A 25,649-nucleotide genomic window follows, 5' to 3' on the forward strand; every position below is an offset into this window, starting at 1 on the left:
ACAAGGTGGATCTAATTTGAAGCGACGGTGATTTTTGCTCAGGCGGAGGTTTGCTCTCCTCCCCCTCCTCTCAACGTTACCAGGGTGGTGATTTTAGGACCAGCTGTGTAAAAGCCATCCTCCCATCCCCACCTTCATACCTTCCCGCATCCCAAATCTCAGCATCCTTTCCAGTTCCCTCACAGCAGCTTTTTTTTCCCCACCCTCTCTTTCTGCCCACAAATAGACTTACCCTGCATAGCAGGGGAAGGCACCGTGCGTTGTTTTGCCCCATCCATCTCAGTTCCATATAGGGAGGCAGCTAAAAATATATTGCTTCTGGGTTTATAAAAATATACACCAGCTTTGCTTCTATGGGAGGAAAACATAATAATATTGAATACAATATATATATATAGAATAATATAGAGGATTATATAGAGAGAAAGGAAGGAAATAAATAGCACAATATCTGGTATACTATATATAGAATAATATAGGGGATTATATAGAGAGGAATCTATAGGAAGGATGAAAATATCGTATCTTAGGTATATAGAATAACACAGAGCATTATATAGAGAGGAGTATAAAGAGAGGATTATATATACGTATATATATATGTATATATAATATAATAATAGAATGGCCTGGGTTGAAAAGGACCACAATGATCATCTGGTTTCAGCCCCCCCCCCCCACTATGTGCAGGGTCACCAACCACCAGACCAGGCTGCCCAGAGCCACATCCAGCCTGGCCTTGAATGCCTCCCGGGTTAGAGCATCCACAACATCCTTGGGCAACCTGAATATATATACCTAGAATAGAACAGAACCCCAGATGCTACTTCTTGGCATTTAAATCTCCATGCAGTATTTGCATTAACAACTATACAAGCAGATATGTGGCATTTCCAGCCATGAGGTACATCAGGTTTACGCATTGGCCACCCAGGACCCCTCTTAGGTCCCCCTCATTGCACGGGGGCTGCATATCCCCGAAGGGATTCTTTCTGGGGGTGACAACATATTTAATTACTGGGGGGGGAGCGGGACACACAGAAAAGCATTTATTCGGGTTGTTAATGCAGCTTCACACGTTTTCCTTTCAAGCGGACAGGTCAACCCGCGGCAATGCAGCAGACGGTTAACGATGTCTGTAATGACGCGGGGATGCATCGCGTAGCAAAGAACTCCACGCAGCGCACAGCGCACCGCTCTCCCTCATTCCGGGGCCGACGGCGCTGCGCGGAGCGGGGCGGGAAGAGGCGGAGCGGCGCGGGATCCCCGCGGGGGGAGGAGGCGGCCCTGCCCGGCTCAGCCATGTGCGACGTGAGCGACGTGCGGCGCCCTCAGCCCCGCCGGCCGCCGCCCCCCCCGCGCGGGATGCGCGCACCGCAGCGCGCCTTTGCGCGTCCCATCCCTCGTACGTTATTCGCAACCGCTTTCCTTCGCCTTATTTTAACTTTATAATTTTTTTTTGTTAAGTCAATTTCTGCTTCAGTCTTTTTTTTTTTTTCCCTTCTCTTTCTTTTTTTTTTAGCTTCGCTCCATTTCACGTTTTAATTTTTATTTCTTATTTTAGGGCTTTTTTTTTTTTTTACTTTTTATTTCTGCTTTATTTGCATTTCTGCTTCATTTCGTCATTTTCTTTCGCTGGACTTTATTTGCATTTTTCTCCTTCATTTGCATTTTATTTCTGCTTTACATTTAAATTCCTGCTTTTTTTTTAATCCCACTTTATTTCTGCTCTATTTTCTTCATTTTTTCTTCCTTTTTTTCCTGCATTTTTTTTCATTTTTCTTCCTTTTTTTCCTGTATTTTTTTTCATTTTTTCCTTTTTTTGTGTGCAATTTTTCTGCTTTTTTTCCCCCATTTTCTACCTTTTTTTTTTTTTTGCATTCACCTTTATTTCTTAGAGTCCCGCTTTACCTCGTTGCACTTTATTTCTGCTTTTCTTTTCAGTTCAATTCCTGCCTTTCAGTTGCACTTTATCCCTGCTTTATTTATTTGCGTTTCACTTCTGCTTCCTCACATTTTTTCCTGCTTTTTTTTCTCCTCTCCTTCTTTGCCTTACTGCCATTCCGTTTCAGCTTTTGCTTTCCTCGTCCACATTTTTCCTTCCGCTCTCTTCACGTCCCGCTTCCACTCTTTCATTCCGACTCCATTATTCCAACACCCCCACCTTCACCCTTCACTCCCATCCCTCCCCACCACCTGCACCCCACCCAGCCCCGAACAAAGCCTGCCGGGGGGGCACAGCGGCACCGCCTTTGTCCGCGCTGCAGTGCGGGGGACGCTCACCAGGCGGCAGCTCCGCTCCGCTCCGCCCTCCGCAGCAGCTCAGCGCTGCTCCCCCCCCCGGACCGCCCCCGGGGGCGTGGAGCCGCTGCCGGCCCCCCCGGGCTACAAATAGGCGGTGCCGGAGTCGCGCCGGCTTCAGTGCGAGGAGGGGACGGAGGGAGAGCTGCTGCTCGGTGTTTCTTCCAACCCCTTTCCTGCTGCTGCTGCCTGCTGGAGGGGTTTGACTTTTAAAGCGGAAAGAGAAAAGCCCATCTTTTTAATTAATTGTAGTTGTTATTATTTTGCGTTTTGCTGTTGAGATCAGCGCTTCGTCCTCCTCCTGTGCACGCGGTGACCGCGCGGTGCCCGCACCCCCATCCCTGCACCCTCCGAGCAGCGAATCGTTTTTATTTTACCTTTTTCCCCTCTCCCTTTTTATTTTTTTTTCTCCCTTCCCACCCCGTGCAAACGCCCCAAGGTGGCCGCGGAGCAGCGCAAAAAGACCTTTGTTTTAACCATGCCCATGGAGCTGACGCAGAGCCGCATCCAGAAGATCTGGCTGCCCAATGACAACCGCCCGGCGCTGCCCCGCCGCTGTGAGTACGGGCACGGGGACGGGGGGGATGCTGGGGGGCGGTCGTAGCATCGCAGCCGTGGGATGGGAGCAGCCCCGCATCCCTCCTGCGCGATGCTGCCGGATGGGGCGAGCCGTGGCGATGTCGGCGCATCCCCTTTATATTCACATACGGCGTGCAATATGCGGTAGCGTCTCTATCACCTGTGCTGTGTAACGCTGCGTTCGCTGTGTTGTATGTGTTACCCGTGCGGTGCGACGTGTCCATGCCTCCGCTCTTCGCCGGCCCGTGACTCATTTCCAGCCCCGGCGGTCGGAGGAAGGTACAGCGCTCCGGGATGCGGCCCCACGGGACACGCGTGGCCTCATTCCCTTCTTCCTCCGCCCCGTAATGCCCGTGGGATTATAAAGGCTACGGGGTAGGTCGCTAAAACGGGCTCCCTGTTTAAATCCGCCGGGATTTTCGGGCTGCTTTACGCCATGTGGGAGGTTGGATTTTTCTTTGCTTGGATGCGTGGTGATCAAATCAGAGCCTTTAGCGATGAATTCAGAGCCTGTAGGGGGGAGGTTTAGAGCAGCGGGTTTAGGAAAATGAGGCTTGCTCATCCCTGTGCTGTGCTAAGGGTGAGATAGGAGGGTTAGAGGAGAGCAGGGAGGTTAATCCTTTTTTATGTCCTGCAGTGATTTTGGGGGCAGTGGGCAAAAAATGGCATTTCCGAGCCTTGCACCAAAGCTCGGAATGAATGCGGCTGTTCAAAAGTGAGGTCCGTGCTTAGAATAAAATGGAATATTTATTATTATAAGTACAGGTGAACGCGTGGGCGCCTCTGTGGCGTGGATCGCAGCACTGATTCGCTCGCCCTCAGCTGACAGCTGCCGCTAGGGCAGCTCCGTGGGATTCCCCAATGGGCGGCTGTGGGAATCCATAGGGCTGCGGGGGGAAGGGGGGGTTGGGGAGGGAGGGAGGGAGGAGAGGTGGCACTTTACAACCCTGGAGGAGGATGGAGGCGGTTGGGCGAATCAGTGTTTCCGATGGTTTTCTCGATGGTTGGAAAGTTGGCCCGTTTGAAGGAAAACAAAGGGACGCATTCTGAGTGGCATTCATTTGGATGGCTGCGCCGTGAGGGGTGCTGTGCCCCGTGCGCATCTGTGCGAGCAGCTCCAAGGGCGCTCTGCAACATCTGGATGGCCGCAGGGCTTTGCTTTTAGTGGGACTGGTGGGGGGGGTGAGGGGTGGGAACGGTGTAATGCTTTGCAGCTGGAGTGCGATGATGATTTTTCTCAAGGGCTGACACCTCTGAAAGAAATTCCTGAGTTGTTTTGGCTTTTTTTTTTTTTTTTTTTGCTGGTTTCTGACAGGGCGGAGTTTTCTTAGCGCTGTAATAATATATTAAGCGGCTCGTTATGAACTTGGCTTCTAGTTATTTTAATTTTGGGTGGAAACGAGCCACGCTTGGGCGTCATTCATTGCGATCTATGGAAAGAGCCCCACTGGGCTTTTGGAAACTCAGCGGTTTCCCATAGGCAGCGTCCATTCCTCGGCAGCAACAAAGAACAGGGACACAAAGGCTCGATGTGAAGCTGTTGCGGTCGCGGTGGGAGGAAAAGCAGGAGGAACTCGCAGAGCATCAACGGGAAACCGCCGAGTGGATGCTCTGCGCGTGGAATAATTGGCCCGATTGTTCCCGTCCTCATGGCAGCTCGAATGGATGCGGCGGTGCCTTCATCCGGCCCTCTGACGGCGATCCATTCAATGGGGGTCCGGCTGCACGTCGCTCACGTAGGGGCTGGGAAGGGGCCGGGCAGGGGGATGCAGGGGGGAGAGAAGGCAGGGTGGCCCCGCTCCATCGCATCGCTCCGCACGTGGGACGCGGAGGGATTGCGTGGGTGTGGGGTCTGTGGGCTCCTTGCGGTGATGTGCGGCGTAGGAATGTGTCCCTTGGAGGTGTCAGCAGAATGGAATAGGAAAAAGGCTGGAAAAAAGGGAATCTTGAGAGCGGCATGGAAGATGCGGAGTGGGTTTTTGGGAGGGGGAGGCACGTGGGAGCGCTGCCTACAAAGAGGCAGTAAAAGCACATGGATTTGGGAGGTGGCTCTTTTTTATTTAACCATTTATAGAGGAAAATTTCCCTTTTTTGGTTTTATTCTTTTTCCTTCTGCACTCCAGTGAGCTCTCAGCAGCTCCCAGGCATGAGGTCCTGTGGTTTTTTCATATAGGTTAGGGCAGCTGGGCTTGTTGAGCTTGGAGAAGGCTCTGAGGAGACCTCACTGTGGCCTTCCAGTACTGGAAGAAAAGTTATAAGCAGGAGGGGTTGCATGATCTGATAGTGACAGGATAAGGGGAAATAGTTCTAACTAAGAACAAAGAAAATTAGGTTAGATGTTCAGAAGAAATTCTTTACTCAGAGGATTGTGAGGCACTGGGGTGGACTGACCAAAGAAGTTGTGTGTACCCCATCCATGGAGGTTCTTCATGCCAGGTTGGATGGGGCCCTGGGCTGCCTGGTCTGGTGAGTGGCAGCAGCCCATGGCAGTGGGGTTGGAACTGGATGGGCTTTAAGGTCCCTTCCAACCAAAGCCATTCAATGAAGTACACTGCTGGAGCCTTTTGAAAGTCATCCCTGACCTTGGCTTACCTGGACTGCTGTCCATAATGAGTAATGAATATGCATTGAAAACCCTGATAGCTTTCCAGCGCGGTGAAAAGGAATGATGAATTGGGTCTTTGTGAAGCACTGGGAGCAAAACACGGGTTCTGTTTCATCCCTGCTGCAAAGTTTCCTAGAGCTCAGGGCTGGCTTTTGTGATTTTGCTGGATTTGGGCTCAGGTTCCTGATAAGTAGGTGCATGTGCTGAGCCCACCACTGACCTGGAGCTCTGGGAAGTGTTTCTAGGTTCCTAACCAGGTGCTTTTTCACTGTATGGGGGAACCTGGGTCTTCTATTTGATAGCAAACTGATCTGGGGAGAGATTCCTCTTTGGTTTTGTTGCCCCCCTGCAGGCAGGAGCTCTGGGACCGCCTCAGTTCCATTTGTTTGGAGCTGAAGGGGGCACGAACAGTACCCAGCATTGTCCCCATCCCTCATTAAGCACCATTATTTTAATTGCTGAAACACTCTTGGCTCCAGTCTTTGATATCTTGTGTCTGCTAGCAGAGGAGTTGATCTGTTCAGGTGTAATTGTTTTCCTTTCCCTCTCAAGTTGTTAGAGCACATGAGACATATTTTCTGTCTGTATTTCCACGCTCAGAGAGTGAAAGCCCTTTTCCTTTGGATACCTGGCAGCCCCCTGGGTGTCCCAGTGTGCAAAATCAGTGTCTGCGACTGAGGTCAGTGGGAGCTGAGCTGCCCTGGGCTTTTGAAATGTGGCACCCAAGGGGACAGGTTGCACGAAGGGACCCACTGCACTGTCCCGAGGAACGCAGAAGGCTTAAAGGGGGTGGGTGGAGAGGGAGAAACCCCACCTCTTGATGGCTTTCTCATCTCCTTTCTGCTTTGGCGAGATAGCCAAGCAGATGATGAGTGGCTCTTTGCAGTTCTGGCATTTTAACGTGTGGCTTTAATTTGGCTATAGGTTTTGTTTGTTTGTTGGAAGGGAAATGCCACGTGCTTTGCATACTCTCTGCATACCTCTCAGGTTTTTTGCCCATCCCTGAGACCAATCCCTCCCCACTGCCTCCATCCCTTGGCAGCCACCAATTGTGCTGCATCCTGGGATTCCACCTGCCCTGTAGCGAGGCGAGCAGCTCAGCTCACAGCCCATAATTAAGGCACATTTTTATGGCTCTGCCATCAGCCATTCACTCCCCGCATTCCTTTCCCATGAGGTTTCCAGGATTGAAGGGTGGATGAGAAATCCCGTTGGAGGGGCTTGCTCCTTGCCGGGAGGGCTCAGCACGTGATGCTGAGTGGTATGAAAGGTGCCTGCCTAATCCAAATTCCATTAGGCCTCGTTAAGATCTTCCCTTCCTGCCTGTAAAGCGCTTGGCTTGCTGCCTTGGCCTCTTGATGTGTAGAGCCGTGTGAACATTGGTGACGTGGGAGGGCAGAGGGATGCTGCCATATGTGCTTTCCTATGAACCAGTCCATTGCCCCAGAATTTCCTTTTTAAAGGATTTATGGAGAAAAGTGACTCTCCTGGTTACCTTTGTCATTGTGCTGTCTGCATTTTGGTCATGCAGTTCTATTGAATTGGAGTTGTCTTCAACTTGCCAGTCATTACTCTGGGTTTATTTCTACCTGTTTGATACAAGACTCTCTTTATAACAAAAAGTAAGCAGCTTGGGTTTAGGAGAAAAAGAGATAAATCATTCTCATGTATCTGCTTTTATATGCTGATGATTCTAATCAAATTCAGACCATCCTCTGGATTTTCCTAAGATCAGCCAACCATAGGGATGAGGGGTTGTGTTCCCCTTCATGGGGAAATAGAGGATCCTGCAAGATGCTTTGGGAAGCCAGCTGTACCTCTACAGCCATCAAAATGTTCTCCTTTGTCCTGCTGGGTCTGAATTTGGGTCAGTGTGGCTTAATTGGGGCGGTTGTCTCACTCATGACTCGTAGAGCCATCCACCATATGCTCCAGTTCTGATGTGCTCATTCAGCAGATTCCATTGTGAAACTGAGTCGGTGGGTTCCCCTGCTCGAGGTTTTGGTCATCGAGGCTCATGGGTGGAGGATGCAGGGGAGATGGAGCAGAGGCTTTGGGCTTTCTGTAACTTCGAAAGGACCTGGAGGAGGCTGGCCCAACAACGAGGAAGATGAGCTGGTGGATTAACAGCTGCTTGTGTTTTGCTTTTTCTTCCTTCTCATAGCCTGTGGGCCACAGCTTGCCAATTCCCCCACTGTGATAGTGATGGTTGGCCTCCCAGCCCGGGGGAAGACTTACATCTCCAAGAAGCTGACTCGCTATCTCAACTGGATCGGTGTCCCAACAAAAGGTGAGGTGTTCACAGGCTGCTGGGGGGAAAGGACCAGCTTCAGTCCTCAGGAAGTGCTACAGGACCTCAGTCCTATTGCTGGTGGGACATTGTCCCACACGGGATGGGAGATGCCCCATTTTTCCCATCCCTTTGAAACAAAGAGACATCCCTGAGCTTTTTACTCTAAACGTGTCTTTTCTCAATCTGTTGCTAAAAAGGGTTATTACTGGGAGCTGCATACTGATTTGAGCTGATGTGTTCTCCTGGGTTTGATGATTTTTTACCTTTCTCCTGCAGTTTTCAATGTGGGGGAGTATCGCCGTGAGGCAGTGAAGCATTACAGCTCCTATGACTTCTTTCGCCCCGACAACGAAGAGGCTATGAAAGTCAGGAGGTAAGCACGCACCCTGTCTGCTGTTGGTGTCCTGCATGGGTTATGAAGCTCACAGTGGGATTACTCTGTTTTTTTGGGGTGATGGACAGAAGGGCTGGGCTGGATCTTGAGATTTCCCTGATGTAGAAGCACAAATTGAAGCTGCTGGGGCTTGGTAGGTCAGGATTGCCAATGCATCCCTACATCACCGGTACCTTGAGATCACCATCAGGCTCAGTGATGGAGGGTGTGAGCTCTGCAGTGGTGTTTGCCCTTTGCTTCTTCATCTGCCATGAAGAGCAGCTTGGTTTTTTAGTGTGCTGAGGGCCTCACCTGGGAGGGAAGAATGTAGATTTGGGGCCTCCCTCACTTACCTTCTTTGCAGGGATCTGTGTGCCATTTGACATAAGCATCTTGTACTAAATCATTAAAAAAAAAAAGGGGGGGTTAAGGGGCTGAAGCAAAAGGTCTGAGGAAATGAGGAAGGTATGGTGCTGGCATTCAGTCCCTGTTCTTCCTGTGCAGGAGAAACATGCAAAAGTATATGGGCAGGAGATGATGCAAAGTATCCTTCCGTGCTATTGCTCAGCTATCTGCAAAGCGTAAAATACTTCATTTTAACTGATGTTTAAATGCATGGCTCTGGTCTCTTTTGCAGGCAGTGTGCTCTGGCTGCCCTGAGGGATGTCAAGCTGTACCTGACAGAGGAGGCTGGTCAGATTGCGGTAAGAGATGCCCTCTGTGGTGCTTGGCACTGATCCTGAAAGTGCTGAGCCCTGTGCAGCTCAGGGCATTTCGCCTGCAGGAAAATGGGCCATGTGCTCAGAGATTGGTAGGAGGTTCCTAAATGCTCTCAGAAATGAGGCAGATGGGGGAAGGATGTGATAAAATGCCCTTAATGAGAGAGAAAAGTGTGTGGCTAGTGTGAGCTCAGCTTTTTATAAAATATCCACTGTTCCACCTGAATTTAGATTGAAGGGCTCAGTGAGAAGTCAGGCATCCTTGGTGCTAACTGAAGTCTTTGTTTTTACAGGTTTTTGATGCCACAAATACCACACGGGAGAGGAGAGGGATGATCCTAAATTTTGCCAAAGAAAATGGGTTCAAGGTTGGTACCATCCCTCTGCTGCCCATGTTGCGTAGACCACATCACCTTTATTATTCATAATGTGTAGTTTATCAGTGATATGTTATCCTCATGATGCTCTGTTGTAAGGTGGATTTGGCTGCTGGAATGGGAGATCTTTCCTGGTCCTGAGTACTGGGGATTGAAAGGATAGAAGCGAGGTGGAGGGAATGCTCCTTGGGTGAAGCAGGGAGGAAGGCTGGGTTGAGCAAGAGCTGGCTGAATGTCCTAAACCTTACTGCTGGCTTTCAGCTGAGCTTTGCTGTGCTTTGCAGGTGTTCTTCATTGAATCTGTCTGCAACGATCCCAATGTTGTTGCCACCAATGTCATGGTAAGAGTGAAAGCCACTTGCTTTTGTTTTCTCTTGGGTAGGATTTTTCACCTGTGTCCAATTGGTTTCTTTTCAAAAGACATCTTGCCAGACTCAGCTGAGGGTTAGGAGTTCTTTGCCTGTTAATGATATATTTGTCCTGGGATGAGAAGGGGGCCCTTGCAATTCTCTTGATGTCTAATGATATCAAGGAGAGGTGAATAAAGTATTTAGGACACTTTAGTGACCCCAAAGTCCCTTTTGAAGCGGTAGGTGTGGTTATGGGCTTAAATCCCATGAGATTGCTTGGTGAGTGTGGTTTAAATTCCAGTTAGATTTGGTGACTTTGGCCACATCCAGCTTCACGGTGTCTATTAAGGTCTGTTTTAAGGGGAATAGCAGCTCAGCTCAGAGGCTTCCTGTCACTAGCTGACATCTTGAAAGGGGGAGTGACATAAAACATTGCTTATCAGCTCCTTTGGGAGCTGCTGGATCTTTCATTTCTCCTCAGCAGAAATGAGCTTTTGCCTGTTAGGCTTGGCTAGTGTGAGTAGATGCTAATTGGCCTACCTGGGCATGATTAACTTCAGTGAAGTGTCCTTTCCACCCTTGGGCTATGCTCCAGACTACCTTTTGCGAGTTGTTTTACAGTGTCTGGGAATGTGTCATGGGATATCCAGAGTCTACCAGGGGGTTTTCATGGGCTTTTGCCCTGCCTCTAGGACTGGCTTCACAACAGGCACCAGTCTAGGAGCATTTGTTTCTGCTGGGAGCTCCTGCCCGGTGATGTCATCCCACTGGTTTGAGGATTGGTTGGGGGGGGTTACTGATGTGTAACACATCTCCTCAAACCCAAATCTTCAGGAAAGACATTGTATTAAAGCAGGTTAGGCAGAACTTAGTCCCTGTGAGTTCTCCTAGTTCACTTCTAGCATATTCTAGTGTGTAGTCACGCAATGGTTTATAGCAAATCTATTTTCCTTGTGCTTAACTTTGGGTCTTGTTTGCTTCTATCTTATAATAAGTGATGGATGTAAAATGGCTTAGCCAGCAGCTGGGTCATGGTAGGATTTTGAGATTAACATGGTCTGACTATCTGAGCCCTACTGTGCCTGTTGCCCCAGGTGGGGCAGCAGCCTTCTCTGCCTGCTTGGGAAGCTTCCTAACCTCTCCTTTTGATGTGTTCTCTCTCCTGTTGTAGGAAGTAAAACTGTCCAGTCCTGATTACCGGGACTGTAATTCGACCGATGCCATGGAGGACTTCATGAAGAGAATCAATTGTTACCAGGCCAGCTACCAGCCACTTGACCCTGATGACTATGACCGGTAAGAAACTTTCCTGACTTATAAAGAGGCTGTGTTTGAATGCCTTTTGTTTCCTGGGAACAGGCTAATGAGGTATGGAGCTGTATTTCACTTGGTGTTCAAACATGTGACTGTTCTAGTATAGCGTGTGGCTGAGGCTTGCTGTAAATCATGCTGCCTTGAAAACGTAGTGCTGTCTTCTCCAGCCCTGTGTTAGGGAGTGTGTACTGGTTTTGACCATATTCATAGGAATGCCTTGAACTGGAAGAGACCTTAAAGATTATCTAGTTCCAGGCATAAATACAGATGAAACAAAGGGATGGGCCAGGTGGGCTGGAGTGTTTCTGGGATGCTTTTGTCCTGGTGCCAGTTAAAAGAAGGGGTTGCTTAGACAAGCTCGAGGTTGACCCAGGGTACCCAGCTAAGGCTTGCTCAACCTTTGCTGTCCTGCATGGCCATGTGGGCAGCCAGTCAGTAATGTTTTACCTTTCAGCCTTCCCGCTCCTCACAGACACATCCATGTGCTTTGTGTGGATGATCTTGGTCCAGCTCAGTGCTGTCCTGAAGTGGGATGCGCTTCTTGCTAGGCTTAATCCTCTTTACTGCTGCAAGGAGGGAAGCTGATTACACTCGTGTTACTTAGCTCTCCATGAATTGCTGCGACCTACCAACTTCCTGTTGAAAATAGCCTGCAGGAAATCCTTTTAGCTGAGTGATTATATTGACTGAGATACCTCACAGGGCCGTTTTGTGGAGTGATGGTTTTCCTTTCTACTTTCCCCACTGACACCCACCCCAACCCTCATCCTTGCTATGTTTTCCCTAGGGAGCTTTCTCTCATCAAAGTCATCGATGTTGGCCGGCGGTTCCTGGTCAACAGGGTTCAGGATCACATCCAAAGCAGGATTGTTTACTACCTAATGAACATCCATGTCCAGCCCCGCACCATTTATCTTTGTCGGCACGGTGAGAGCGAGTTCAACCTCAAGGGGAAGATTGGAGGTGACTCAGGCCTCTCCAATAGGGGCAAGAAGGTAAGGAGGAGAGGAATGTTTCCCTGGGATTTGGCTGTAGGAGATGCCATCTATTGGGCTGAGTGTATATTCAGTGCCAGCTGGGATGATCTGGAGATCCATCTGTAGGGCTTGTCAAATTTTTGCTCAAGTATGGCCTCAAAAAACCCTCTTAGATAATAATTAAGAGCTCAGTTCACTCAGTATTTGATTCTTCTGGTCAAGAGAGGTGGTTCATGGAGGGCCAATGTCTATTTTGGCTTTCCATTACCATTTTGAAGTCAAAATGGACTCACTCACTTAAGGTGTGACTTGTCAAGGACTACATGAAACATCAGTTAACTCTGACAAATAAACAGACTGTGGTTAAGGATGGTCTGGGATATTTCGTATCATAGGAGAGTCCCGGTTGTGACATGGTTTCTTGGATGCTGCTGCTGTTCCTCAATTACATTAGGTTGCAGCTTTCTCTTCTTCCATTCTTTGTTCTCGTACTCCTTTATAGCTTTTTGGGAATCACAGATGTGTGAGGCTGTTCTCCACATTAGAACAGAAGGGCAATGCTTTTGCCATGGAAGACAGAAGAGGACCTGGAGAAGGGAATGTTTACTAGGAAGCAGGGTGGGAAAACTCATTGGGAAGCTGAATGGGATCCCACTTATCAGGAATCGATCTCTTCTCTGTCCTACAGTTTGCACTGGCACTGAACAAGTTTGTTGAGGAGCAGAACCTGAAGGACCTCAAAGTCTGGACCAGCCAACTGAAGAGAACAATCCAAACAGCAGAAGCACTCCATCTGCCCTATGAGCAGTGGAAGGCCCTCAATGAAATAGATGCTGTAAGTGGCTTTGATTACAGTAGGAGATGATAGTGCTGGCCTGAGTCTCACCTCCTGTAGGGAGTTTTCCCTTCTGTAGGGAATTGTTTACTTTTCCTGCTCTGGCACTCAAAATTTGGCTTGTGATTTTACTTCTACCTCACACAAAACGTTCAAGATGTTGGCTTGAATAAGTAGATTAAGGTGACTTTTTCATAAAACTGCTCTATATCTGATATCCCAGCAGATTAAAGACAGTTGCCTTGGAGAAGGGGTGGGTGGGTGGGTGTGTGTGTGTGTTAGGTGGGCCAATTCTTTTTAGCATGGCCAGTAACCTCTTGCCTATCCTCTTCTTGCAGGGTGTGTGTGAAGAAATGACTTATGAAGAAATCAGGGACCAGCATCCAGAGGAATTTGCTTTACGTGATCAGGATAAATATTACTACCGCTATCCTTCTGGAGAGGTAGGAAACCTTAGGAGACGTGGCTGTTACTTGAATATGGCCGCCTTGTTTTAATGGCTCTTCTCTACACCTGGAGTAAGAGTAGAAGAAAAGCAGGTGTTCCCATTTTCTCCTAGTCCGTCCTCTCCATTAGGTTCACTCAGTGTTGTGCTGCCCAGGTTTTTCCCTTTGTTTCATTTCTAAAGTAGTAATTTCATCCTCTGCTCTCTGCGTCATTTGCTGTGGGTTGCTGTTGATATCTCTGTTTATCCCTGGCTTGAAGAACACTATCTGCTTTCAAGGTGTGACATGTGGAGGTGGGAATTTACGTCAGTTGTAGATGGTAATTTTGGCTGTGAACTGACCTTTTTAGTCCCAAATTAAAAATCATGTCCGTAGACACTTGGGAACAATGAATATTTAGTGTCATAGTGACAGCAGGTCTAAAGGAGAGCATCTGGGAGTGACTGACATTGACTCTAGGTGTCTGGGTTCCTTCTGGGTGTCTGCCATGGTTCTGTATGAAATGGTTCTTCGTGAAACCTTTCAAAACCTTAGAGATATTCAGAGTGCTTCATACTTTAGAACTTAAAAACTCATAGAAAAGCAAGTTTTGAGACAAGAGACAGTAATCTCAGAGCCTCTGTGCAGTTGTAGGTTACCTCAATAAACTCTTCAGGGCTGTAATTGAGACATAAATGGTTTCTTTCTTTCTCTGACCAGTAGCTATGTTCTAGAGTAGACAAGTCGAAGCACTGTTAAATTTACTCATCTTTACCAGTAATTGTGTTGGTTTAGTTCAGTTAGAAGCATGAAATCAATACCTAGACCAAGACAATAATAATTGTTTCTTGTTGAGGTCCTTGTCTCCCTTTTACTCTGTGCCCATCTCCCTACTCTTCTGTTTCAGTCCTACCAAGACCTGGTGCAGCGCCTGGAGCCAGTCATCATGGAGCTGGAGAGACAAGAGAATGTCCTTGTGATCTGTCACCAGGCTGTCATGCGCTGTCTCCTTGCTTACTTCTTGGACAAGAGTGCAGGTGAGCTCCCTGTCCCTGGGCAGGAGGTGGATCCTGTTGGAGGAGGGATGCAGCTTGGAGGAGATGAGATGTGCTCATGTCCATGCAGGGCCTGGAGTATGCATCTCTTTGATATGGGATGGCTTTAGGTGCTGAGGAAGATGTCTGATCCTGTTTTTTAGAGAAGAGTGGGGTTAATCTTGCTTTGCTTTCTCTGCAGATGAAATGCCCTACCTGAAATGTCCTCTTCACACGGTATTGAAGTTGACCCCAGTGGCTTATGGTAAGTGGGAACGCTACTTATTGATGTGCTGAGGTGTTCAACTTGCACCTCCTCCCAAATACAAACTCTGGGACATGGGCAGAGGTCTGGGATGGAGCACCTTGAACACCTTCTCATGTGTTTGCTGACAGCCTGTCTCTCTGTGCTTCCTTCTACAGGCTGCCGTGTGGAATCCATCTCCCTGAATATTGAAGCTGTTAACACTCACAGGGAGCGGCCAGAGGTAAGTGTTTCTTTCCCTCTGAGACATCCTTTGGGTGTTCCCTTCCTTTGCCCTGTGGTAGCCCAGCAGGGAGGATGCCTGGGGAGATTGTTCAACCCAGTGCTCGAAGTGTCATTGGAGGACTGGGAGCATCAGTTGGGCTCTTCCTCTGCATAAATGTGGCTGATCGAGGGTTTTCCGAGGGAAAAAGACTCTTGCATGTGCCTGCTACCTAGTTTAAAGCTGACCCAGGGGAAGGTCAGCCAGTCTCTGACTTTTGCCTTTGTGGTGATTCACTTGCCCACTAGGGAATAGAGCTGTGGATGGAGAAGGTGACTTCTCCGTGTGTCCCAGCTGACTGGCAGAGCCCATGCTTGGCAGACCCATGGTCCATCCCCTTTTGGACCATGTATTTTCTTTGCTCCTTGACTTCAATGCATAAGAAAAACTGGTTCCTTTCCCATAGCATCAGGGCCATTGATGCCCTTGCGTCACCATTGCCAGGAGCAGCTGTGGGGCTCATCTGCCTATGTAGTTTTTCCTGGCGTGCCTGTGGCTTCATGAGGCTACCAGAGTGCTGTTATGTAGGGTGGTAGATTACTGGGGGAGAAGACCCCTTGCACAGAGGGGCAGAACTCCATAAAGTCAGGTCTCTGTGCTCCACTGGGAGCTCAGAGGCCAGAACTAAGAGACATCAGAGCAAGGGGATGCCAGCTTGGTGGTGGGGCTGGATGGTCACTCAAGGGGAACCCTGCGTGCCAACCTTTCCAGCTTGTGGTGGTGGGTCCTGTCTGGGTTTTGGATGGTCTCATCCATCCACTTTTGGACCATGTATTTTCTTTGCTCCTTGACTTCAATGCATAAGAAAAACTGGTTCCTTTCCCATAGCATCAGGGCCATTGATGCCCTTGCGTCACCATTGCCAGGAGCAGCTGTGGGGCTCAGTTAGGATGGAGCAAGGCATGTGCAAAGTGCTTGGGTTCCTCTGCTCAGCTGCAAGGGCACTGCCCTCTATCCCACATGCCTTGAGTTGGAGCTTGGTGCTGTGCTGACCCTCGCTGGCTGCTCTGTCTCACTTGCCCATCCTCTCTTATCCACTCGGGCTCGCTCGTCTTTCCTCTTCTTGCTTTCACAGTCAGAGGGGCCAGCTTTGAGGAGCAGAGCGATGGGCACCACTCTGTTGTGCCAAGTGGTGGCTGTTGGTTACTGCTATCCTTTGTAGTAAGGCACATTTTACTTTTTTGTGATTGAAGGCTCAGGTGTGGAGAAAATCTATCTCGTTTCTGATTGTGGGGTTCTTTTTTTTTCCCCCCTCCCTTTCTTGGGAAATCATATTATGTTCTCAAACATTTTGCATCAGTTTCTCTTTTTTTTTGGTGTCCAGAGCATTTCATTGCATCCAACTAATCCTTTGCGCATCGAAAGCAATTGTGGGGGGAAAAGCAGAGGCTGCTTTAAGGAAAAAAACAACTTGCTTTTTTTTCTTTATAACTGTCGCCTTCTTCCCTTTTCATTTTTTTTTTAATTTATTTTTATTTACTTTTTTTTCTTTGTCTCACTCTAATTTAGGAAGCAAAGAAGGGACCTAACCCGCTCATGAGACGTAATAGCGTTACCCCTCTAGCAAGCCCAGAGCCCATCAAAAAGCCTCGCATCAACAGCTTTGAGGAGCATGTGGCTGTTTCTTCTGCCCTGCCAGGCTGTGTTCCTCAGGAAGTGCCCACGCAGCTGCCGGGACAAGTTAGTTGAACTCTTATTTTTTTTATTTTTATTTTTTTGGTTGTCATTCTCGTTTGTTTGTTTGTTGTCCTCCTGCTGTCGCTCCTGAAGCTGAGAACGGCTTGCACTTGTTGCATCTTGTGCTGCTGGCTCTGAGATGCTCTGTCTGCGCTTCTCCCGTGGGTGCTTGTGTCTCCCTCTCCACGTTGGGTTGGTTTCTGGGAGCAGCCAGTGATAGGTGGCTGTCAGTCCTTTGGTCAGCCCAAAGCTGTGGGTTGAATCAAGCAGCTGACCTAGGAATTGCCTCAGTGACCCCCATCTGACATTGCTGTGTCACAGAATTGTGGAATGGTTGAGGTTGGAAGGGACCTCTGGGTCCAGCTGGTCTAACCCCTCATCAAGCCAGCATCATCCAGCACAGAGTCTCCACAACCATGTCCATGTGAGGGCCAGTTGGCTATGCAGGCAAAACCAAAGGGCTCATGCCTACCTCACCCCTCCCTCCCTGAATGCATTTGCTCCACTGTAGACCTGGGCATTGCAGCAACACAAATGTTCTCGGGCTTCCACTAAGAAAATTACTGTCAGGACCCATTTGTGCCTGCAATTCTCTATTCCCAGAGGAACAGGCGAAATGATCCAAAACTGAGTAGAAGCCAGTTCTGGGAGTTCACCCATGCCCTGTGCATCAGTTGCCGTCTGCAGCCATGGGTGAAAACCCAGGGATTCATAGAATCATTAAAGTTGGAAAGGCCTAAGGTCAGCTAGTCCAACCATGAACCTGTTCCTGTGACTGCTCTAGACCATGTCACTCAGTGCAACATCTGCCCTTTTCTTGGAACCCTCCTGTTGGTACTGGATGGGCTGTTCCAGTACCCCACCATTGTTTCTGAAAAGAAGGGTTTCCTAATATCCAACCTGATCCTCCCTTGCTATGTTGCTTGTATGTTGAATCTCTTCTTTCACCTGCTTGTGAAAAGATGGAGAAGGAGAGACCTTGCTTGGGACAGGGTTCCCAGAAACAAAAGCCCCATCCCTTAGTGAAGAAGCTTGGGTGGAACCAGAGAAGCAGCCATATATGTACATGAGCCTCATATCGTGCTGCTTGTTGGATCTCATTGTCTTGTCTACTCCTTCTTTGCCTTGTCTGTGTTGCCCCCAATCCCTCCTTGGCCAGGTTCAAGTGTGACGTGCCCCCTGGCTCCCTTCTAACTGCTCTGCTTCATGGCTTTGCATGAACCTTTCCACCCCGTACAGCACTGAGCAAGTCAGTTGCTCAGTTTCTTGGCTTTTGGGGCTTTGCTTTGGGCTGCTTGAGTCTTACAACAAACCCTGTCCTGGCTTTAGGGTCTGGAAGTGTTTGGTGTCCAGGTGCCACTTGCTGCTATCCCGTGCCCCCTGCCCTGTCTCACGCGGTGTTACTGACACCTCTCTTTCCCTTCTCTGTCTCTCTACAGCCTTTACTAGGAAAGGCATGCCTGTAAGTACCTTCTTGCGTCTTATTCTCTTCCCTCCCTCTTCCCCTGTTTCTCACTGTCCCACTGGTTATTTTGTTGATGTGAAACCTGGATGGGGCATAGTTTTCTTGGACTGAATATTTGTGTGTTGGGGTGGGAGTTGGGTGCCTCTTAAGAATTACAAAGAGGAGGCTATGAATGCTGCTTTGTCCAACCCCTAAGTATCCTCTCTTGATTAAGTGCCCAAATTCTGTTGGGAAACAGAGCAGGTTACTACTTCAGGATGCTGTCTGCACATGCTGTCTGAATTCCTGCTTTCTCATTGAGTAGTTGGAGATACCCTTGGATTTCCCTTGCGTTTTCCGTGGTAGCACTTCACAGGTGATAGACCCAGGTGGTCTGCCTGTCCTGTGGACTCTGAGTTATGCCTGAGTGATGCCACTGAAGATCTCCAGATAAGGTTCTGACCTCAACTCCCAGCAGGATTTTTATCACCTGTGTGGGAACCAGAATGTATTTCTGGGAGGTGGGATGACCCAGGCATCTGTAGTTCTGCAAATGTTAATTTTGGGACTAACTTGCCCATTTGTCTTGGGCAGATTAGACACAAGGGTGTTTGACCTTGCCTAGTAGGCACGATGCTTTGAACCTTTAATGCATTACTTAGAATTGACTGAGGTTTTGACAGTGCTGTTAAATTACTGTATAATAGGGACAATGTGATTCTGGATAAATTGAAGCCTTTGGGCTCATTTCATGTTACCTCACTGAGTAAAGAGAGCATCAGTCATTAGAGAAGGAGTGCTCAAATGTCTTCTCAAAAACTATGGAGATTTGGGAGTTCAGCTGGGATAGTGCCTACGTGTCTCTGTCCTTTATAGAGCAATCAGCCCACCTCCATCCTTGTCCTGGTTCATTCTGTGTGATAAAGATGGGAATAGTTGCTATAACAGCTTGTGTGTAATAGCTGCTGGACTTCACATTTATTTCCATTTCCGCAAAATAGATGGTAGAAAAGTCAGATCTTGGCTTTGTTTGATGGGTGTGTGTGGGAAGAGCATGCTGATGCTCCTGGGTGAATGTTGAGCTGTCTGCCATGATGTGCATGCCTATGCTCCTTCTCTTGCCTTGATGAAGTTCCTGGTCTGGTTGCTTAGAGAGTGACTTTTTGTACATCCCTCCATCCAGCTTTTTCCCATCTATGTTAAAATAAAAAGTATTGCGTGCTGGCTGGGGCACCAAAAAGAACCCCCCTCTGATGTTGAATTTTAGAGGTCTGCATCAGGTTGCACTACACCTGGAGAAGGTGGTGATGGCTCCCCATCCCAGGTGTACGCTGGATGCAGTAGGCTAAGGTTCTCCAGTTCTGGGAGTCTGCTTCCACCTGCTGTTGTGGGACTTAGGATTTGCTTTCAAGGGAACCAAGAAGATGCCACTAAGCATTTGGTTTGTGAGGGACCTTCACCTCTGTCACTTCTCCTGTCACCTTGTTTGTGCATCCAGTCCCTCACTGTGTCCCACCACAACCCATATGGGGTCAGGGGAGGTGGAGGTTCCCTCCCTCCCCTGTTTGCACTGCTGGAGGTGGTTGACAGCAGCACCACCATTCCAATGGGGCCTTGACCCCATCCAGGGGATACACTAGAGAGCCCAGGGACTCTGTGTGTGCCTGGACTGGTTTGAGTTTGCAGGATGAACTGATGTGATGTTTTTTTTTTCCTTTTGCTTGGTTTGTGATCCAAAGTGCACTTTGTAACAACAACCCGACTTAAAAGTTTCTCCTCTCCCCTCCCTTCTTCTCCCCTTTCACTTTTCATGCTTAAAGACGACCTGTTTGTCACTTTCTCAAAGTTTTCTCTTTACTAATATTTCCAAGGTAAATAGCTGTGGGTGCACGTGGCTTTTCCTAACCCTTGTCCTGTCTCTTGAGCTACTGCAGAACAGTGCTGTCTTGTGGCATGGCCATGGCTCCTGGCGTTTGTAAGAGACAGTTTAGGTTGTAAAAGATTAAAAGTAGGCTGAGAAGCCTTCCTAGCTGTTTCCTAGTCTCTTCCCCTCCCTCACAGCCTTTTTTGTATAGTTTTGTGATGTGAGAAATGTCCTTGTTGTGGTCATCTTTCCTTGGGTTTCTCTGATGATCTCCTATAGTCATCACTTCTGGGAGCTGTTTCTGCTGGTGCTCAGCTGGTTGTCCTTGGATTTGTGGTCCTTGCTGCTTGCTGTGCACTAGTAGATGTCTCTTGACACTATGATGGCTCCAGGGCTGTGCTTGAAGCCATTCTAGAATCCTTGAGATGTTACAGGTGAATGTTGGCTTCAGCTGCACCACTGATGGTGGCTGGTTTCCATGCCAGGTCCTCCAGGCCATCACTGCACTGGCTGGAGGTGGTTCTACAGGAGGGTAGTGCCGAGGATGGGGAAACAGTGAATTCCACCTTGCAGATGTGGTGACATTGCCTGCCCACCATTGAGGGAAGCAAGAGAGATGCTTAACTGGGCTCTTACGGTGTCCCGTCTCCTTGTCTTGCATGGACCAAACAGCAGCTCAGTTTTCACGCCTACATTTGCCAGATTCCCACCCTGTGGATGAGTGATGCTCAAAGGAGGGACTCGGGCAGCAAGTCAACATGTCTCCCTCACCTCTCTCCTTGGGTGGATAATGTCTCCTCCCTCTGTGGTAGATAGATGCTTTCTTAGTGGTGACCCATGTTGTAGCGTTGTGCCCCTGTCCCTTTCTCAGTGTGCAAACTGAAGATGCTCCAAGCATGACCTCAACCGTGCTGCTTCCCCTCTCGTTGCAGAACATGAACAACTCGCAGAAGCCATCGTGAGTCCCTTAGTGCTGTCGCGAGGCCACCACCAGCGACGCCAGCTCCCATCCCATCGTCATTTCTGAAGCTTGCTTATAAAACGGGTCTCCTCCGTTTGTGGCGAGGTCGACCCTCGGCTGTTTCTACCCACGCCTGTTCATCTGCAAACTGCTCTGCTGGACTGGGGAGAGAGGTGGAAGAGCGATGGAGAGGAGGGAGACGAGCTCCCAGGTCTTCAGGCTGCAGCATTGCTCTCCACTCCGGTGTCCTGCTAGTGTGTAGCAAGCTGGGAAGCGCTTCTAGCGCACAGGAGTTTCCAAGTTCTAATTCTTCCTTCTCTAAGTGGTTTTGAGCTCTTTTTGTATAGACTAATGGTACCCATCCATCTCTGGGTGGAGTGTGTGTATATATGTGAATGGTGCGGGGTTAGCAGAGTAATGGGGACAAGAAGGGAGGGGGGGAACAAAGGGGAATTTTGGTTTTTTTTTTCCTATTATTATAATTATTATTATTATTTTATAAGTATTACTAATTTTTTTGCAAGAAAGCCCTTAATGTGCTGTGCTGCAGTCCCGCACCAGCTACAGCCTGCCACGTGCACAGCCCAGCTCATTGAGATACATGAAAACTGCTGGTTTTAGCAAAAAATAATAATAATAATTAATAATAGTAAAACCTTAATGTTAATTCATGCATCTCAAAGGGGGGGGGGGGTGCAGAGGATATCGGTCTGCTGCTGTGAAGCTGGATATGAGCTGCTCGTAATATTGAGGGGAACCACACTGCTGTTGGCTCCTGGGGATGCTCTGCATTGGAAGAATGAGGAGATGGGGTGGTTGGGTCTCTGCATCACTGCAGGCCGTAGGTGGGCAGCTGCACTGGGTGCGTTTTGCAGACACACAGGTGTCTTGGCCAGGATGCAGGAAGGGTGTTGACAAAAGGTCTCGAGAAGAGAATTTTTTTTGTTGCTGTTCTTTTTCTTTAATATATATATATACATGCACACAGATGTGTGTGTGTGGGTATATGTTTATACTTAGAAACCGCTTGGTTTTTGCACTTTATTTGTGGCAGGAGTGTGACTTTTTTTTTTAACCTGTGCCTCTTAACAGGGGAAGCTTGAATGCAGGCAATGTTTTTTAAATTTTTTTTGTGTGCTGGGAAGCTGGGACTGCATGAAAGCAGTCACTATGGCTTCCAAGGGGTGTGTGTGTGCGTGTGCGTGCAGGGGGCAATGGACGTGGTCCTGGCTTGGGCTCCACTGGCCAACTCCTGGAGGTTGGGGATGAGAGCCTTTTGATGCAGGCTGTGAGCCAGCAGTTGACCATGGCAATTAACCACTACTGCGTTGTGCAAAAATCTCTGGTTTTCCCCCCAACCCCCCTCCTGTGTTCAGCATCGATCCGTTCCCATTTTTTTTTTCCCCTTCCACAGCTGAACTGGAGTTAGGAGGCCAAGTCATCAGGGTTCTCCTCCAACACTGGAGGGTTGGAGATGGCCAACCTTTTGATTTAATCCTTTTTATGGCTTCCTCCTCTCCCCTGGGTAGGAAACAACATGCCTGCACGTGGGAGTGGAGAGGTTTGTGGGGAAAGAGTGTTGGTTTTTTTTTTCCTGTTGTTATGAAGTTTTTTTTGTGGTTTTTTTTATTACTATTTTATTTTGGTTTTTGGGGGGGTTGGTCCCTTTGTCCTGTGAGAAAAGGTGAACCACAGTGCCTAGTGCTTCAGTCCCATGCAACAAAACCACATTGCATGGGCTCGGAGCAGTACTGACAGCAGGGAAGGCTCAGGGACTACAGCAGTCCCTATCCAACCATCCCGGTGGTGTCCTGTATGAGCGTGTCCATATGTGTATATTGTACAGATGAAACAAAAACACTTATTTCCCCTTTTTGTTTGAACTTGTAATAACTGCATTAACGCAGACTTGTGCGCGTGCGGTTGACGTCAGCCCTTTTGGTTTCTCTGCCTTTGAGAAGGACAGACGTTGGAGAAGGTGACTTTGCTGCCTTCTTGGCCTGTTTCCTGGGGAGCTGATCTGTCTCCTCCTGCTACCCAAAGATAAGCCAGCACACTCAAACATGATGTCTGGCTGCCCGTGATTAATCCTCTAAACATGATGTTTGGTGTGTATTTGAGTGCGTGTCTATGCATACATACATACATATATATAAAAAAAAGTCTGCAAGAAAAAAATAAACCTGAACCTTAAACTTTAATTTCTTCTCTGCAAATAGAAGTCTTGGTCCTACAAAAAGATGAAATTTTGAAGTTGGTAGGCTTTTACTTTTATTTTTCCCCCCTTCTTCAAGAGGGGAAGCTGGCCCATGAGTAGCAAAATGGTCCTCTCGTGCTGGGAGTGGGTGGCAGGATGTCACCTCCATCCCATCCCATCATGCTTCCCATTGTGTTTTGGCTGTACAACCAAAACCCAGGCAATGATGCTGCAGCCATGAAGGGAGGGAAGGTGTGAAGATGGATTTGTTGAACCACACCAGTCATTTTTTTTCCCCTTTTCCTTTATTTTTTTTTTCTTTTTTTTTGTGATACTTGAATTTATTTTTTTATGATTTTTTTTTAAATAGCAAAGCGCTGTTTATTTATTTAATGTATACTGCAAAGCTTGGAGAGAAGGGTAGTTACTTGGGATTTTTTTTTATTTCTGCTGTTAACTGTTCTGTATATACATCTGGAATAATTGCCTGATATCAAGCTGTGCCAGCTTAAACAGGGTCTGCCTTTCAGAAATTTGTATATTTTGCAGTTGCTGGACCAATAAAATAACTTGTTGAAATACAGATGTGATGTGGTTATTGCCTTGCTTTAAATTTGTGCCCTTGGGGCACGGAATGGAGGTGTTCAAGGCCAGGTTGGATGGGGCCCTGGGCAACCTGATCTGGTGTGTGGCAACCACCCTGTGGCAGGGGTGATGATTTTCAAGGTCTCTTCCAGCCTAAACTGTTCCCATGTTCCAACCTAAGCTTGGTGTTCCCAAGGGTGACTATGCTCAATGCAGTCCTGCCATGTACATATGGGGATTACTCTGTTCCTGTACCTTATAGACCCCTCTTAGCCCTACAGTGCATTTTCTGCAGATCAACTGAGAAAAGCCCTTCTGCTCTCATGGCTTAAACCTTTCACTTTAACCACATGGCAGCAATTTGAAGGTTTCTATTTGGTCCATGAGGAGCTCATTAGTAGGAATGATGGTGTGATTCATTCAACTGAGTGCTCACATGCACTTATGCCAAGAGTTCTTCACACTTTACCCACTAAATCCCAACTCAATGTAAAAGGGAGTCCAAGGTTGCTCAGAGATGTCGTGGCTGCCCTGTCCCTGAAAACATCCAAGGTCAGGCTGGATGGAGCTCTGGCAACCTAATTGAGCCCAGTTGGGGTAGATATCCCTGTTGATTGCAGGGGAGCTGGACCAGATGACCTTTAAAGGTCACTTCCAACTTAAATGATTATATGACAATTTTGTTTGAGAGCAGCCATTTATTCAAACCTGGTACACCTCCTTACAATGGTTTGGTGTTGCTGTGTCAAAGCAAAGCTGTCCTATGGGATCACAGCTGTCTTTGCCCCAGAGCTGGAAAATGGTGGATGCCACATGGAAGTTGAATTGTCAGATTCCCTATAAAGAGGCTACATACACACACATATATATGTGTGTATATTTTTCATTTTATGTATATATGTTATACATTATATATGTGTAATTTTTTCATTTTACTTTGTTTTCTGATCCCAAAGCACTACTGGGAAGAGGAGGCAGGGAGCAGTATAGTTGGATGTGATGTCCTGAAGCATATTTGGGTTGTTCTTCATGTGGTCAATAGATTGTCCCCTTTGGGCAGTTGTGGCCATGAAATAGGAGTGAGAAGGCAAAAACCAAAACAAAAAACAAAAGCAAAAAAGCACCTTGTAGGTGTGGATTTGGGCTACTGCTGGTTGACAACTGCAAGCCCTGCTCTGGTCTTCCCTGGGGTTTTGGGGCAGGAGGAGACTTTTTGGAGCAGGGCTTGAGATGCTCAGGGACCATCTGCCTTCTCCTCTTGCCCTCATCATTCTGTAGGGTTTTAAAATGGGTTTGCACCTGTATTTCTCTAGGCTTCCATGTAGCTACTGAGAGCTGTGGGGTGATGCTCACCCTGCAAACATCCCAGAGGCGTGGAGGACTCAGGCTCTCCAGGAAAGTTGGTAACCACAACACCTTCTTTGTTTTGCCTATTCAGCAACCTACTGCCCTCCCTGACCTGAGTGAGGACAAAACATTCCTGCCTTGTTTTAGGGTAGGGAGCGTGGCCTTGCACCCACGCCATACACAGCTGGGCTCAGGCTGGGCACAGACACAACAGCAGCACTGCTCCTGCATCCCCTGTTATGACTGTTTGAAGCCACAATAACCTCATCCTTGCAGGGAGAGCTTAGAAACAGCTTTCACCTCCCAGGGCAGCGCTGTCAAGGCTGCTCAGCAAGAAAACGCTTTTGCTTCTCTTTCTGCATGCAGGGACAGGATGGGACTTGTAGTGCCATCTGGTCATGGGGGGGGTCATAGTTTAACGCCATCCCTGCAGCATCTCTTTTTTCTTTTTTTAATTGCTTTTAAATTATTATTTTTTAATTTTTTGTTATTTTTAATTTTGGTGGGGTTTTTTAATTATTATTAATTATTTGATTTTTTTAAATTATTTCTTTGGGGTTTTTTTTTTTGCATGATGCTTTCAGTACCGTAGCAGACGTTCCTTGAGGCAGGCTGGACTTAAAGGTTACCCCTGACAGCAGGGAACGTTTCCTGCTCACAGTCAACTCTGTCTCATTTCGCTGGGTTCCGTTTTCCTTATATTAAGAAGAAAAAAAGAAAAGCAAATCCAACCTCATTGCCAGCAAACAAGTCGAGAGAACTTGTGATTGCTATTAAAAAAAACACAGACTGGTCACGCTGGCTGACTCAGCTCTGATTGATGGCTCAGGAATGCGTCTGATACGTGCAAGGGATTAAATAAACT

The 25,649-nt window shown here is 48.0% G+C and overlaps 1 protein-coding gene across 11 annotated transcripts in view; it reads left to right on the top strand.

The window, feature by feature from the left end:
* The window catches only part of PFKFB3 (6-phosphofructo-2-kinase/fructose-2,6-biphosphatase 3), a 66,153-nt gene extending 42,718 nt beyond the window's left edge, over window positions 1–23,435 (top strand). For 3 of the 11 annotated variants that reach the window (XM_046909154.1, XM_046909160.1, XM_040654214.2), the window contains 17 exons: window positions 2,741–2,858; window positions 7,650–7,775; window positions 8,055–8,151; window positions 8,789–8,855; window positions 9,164–9,238; window positions 9,532–9,588; window positions 10,769–10,893; window positions 11,699–11,906; window positions 12,577–12,723; window positions 13,062–13,166; window positions 14,056–14,185; window positions 14,385–14,447; window positions 14,606–14,670; window positions 16,219–16,389; window positions 17,826–17,848; window positions 19,651–19,701; window positions 20,627–23,435. In XM_046909154.1, coding sequence (XP_046765110.1) covers window positions 2,741–2,858; window positions 7,650–7,775; window positions 8,055–8,151; window positions 8,789–8,855; window positions 9,164–9,238; window positions 9,532–9,588; window positions 10,769–10,893; window positions 11,699–11,906; window positions 12,577–12,723; window positions 13,062–13,166; window positions 14,056–14,185; window positions 14,385–14,447; window positions 14,606–14,670; window positions 16,219–16,389; window positions 17,826–17,848; window positions 19,651–19,701; window positions 20,627–20,633 — 1,635 coding nt within the window. In that variant the 3' untranslated portion in view covers window positions 20,634–23,435. Of the gene's footprint in view, window positions 1–1,244; window positions 1,406–2,739; window positions 3,256–7,649; window positions 7,776–8,054; window positions 8,152–8,788; window positions 8,856–9,163; window positions 9,239–9,531; window positions 9,589–10,768; window positions 10,894–11,698; window positions 11,907–12,576; window positions 12,724–13,061; window positions 13,167–14,055; window positions 14,186–14,384; window positions 14,448–14,605; window positions 14,671–16,218; window positions 16,390–17,825; window positions 17,849–19,650; window positions 19,702–20,626 lie in introns of those variants that run through there. The other 8 variants (XM_046909158.1, XM_040654231.2, XM_046909164.1 and 5 more) reach the window with 7 other exon arrangements.
* The last annotated feature ends 2,214 nt before the right edge of the window (window positions 23,436–25,649 follow it).

This window comes from Gallus gallus, chromosome 1, assembly GCF_016699485.2.
Source record: "Gallus gallus isolate bGalGal1 chromosome 1, bGalGal1.mat.broiler.GRCg7b, whole genome shotgun sequence".
Classification (NCBI taxonomy): domain Eukaryota; kingdom Metazoa; phylum Chordata; class Aves; order Galliformes; family Phasianidae; genus Gallus; species Gallus gallus.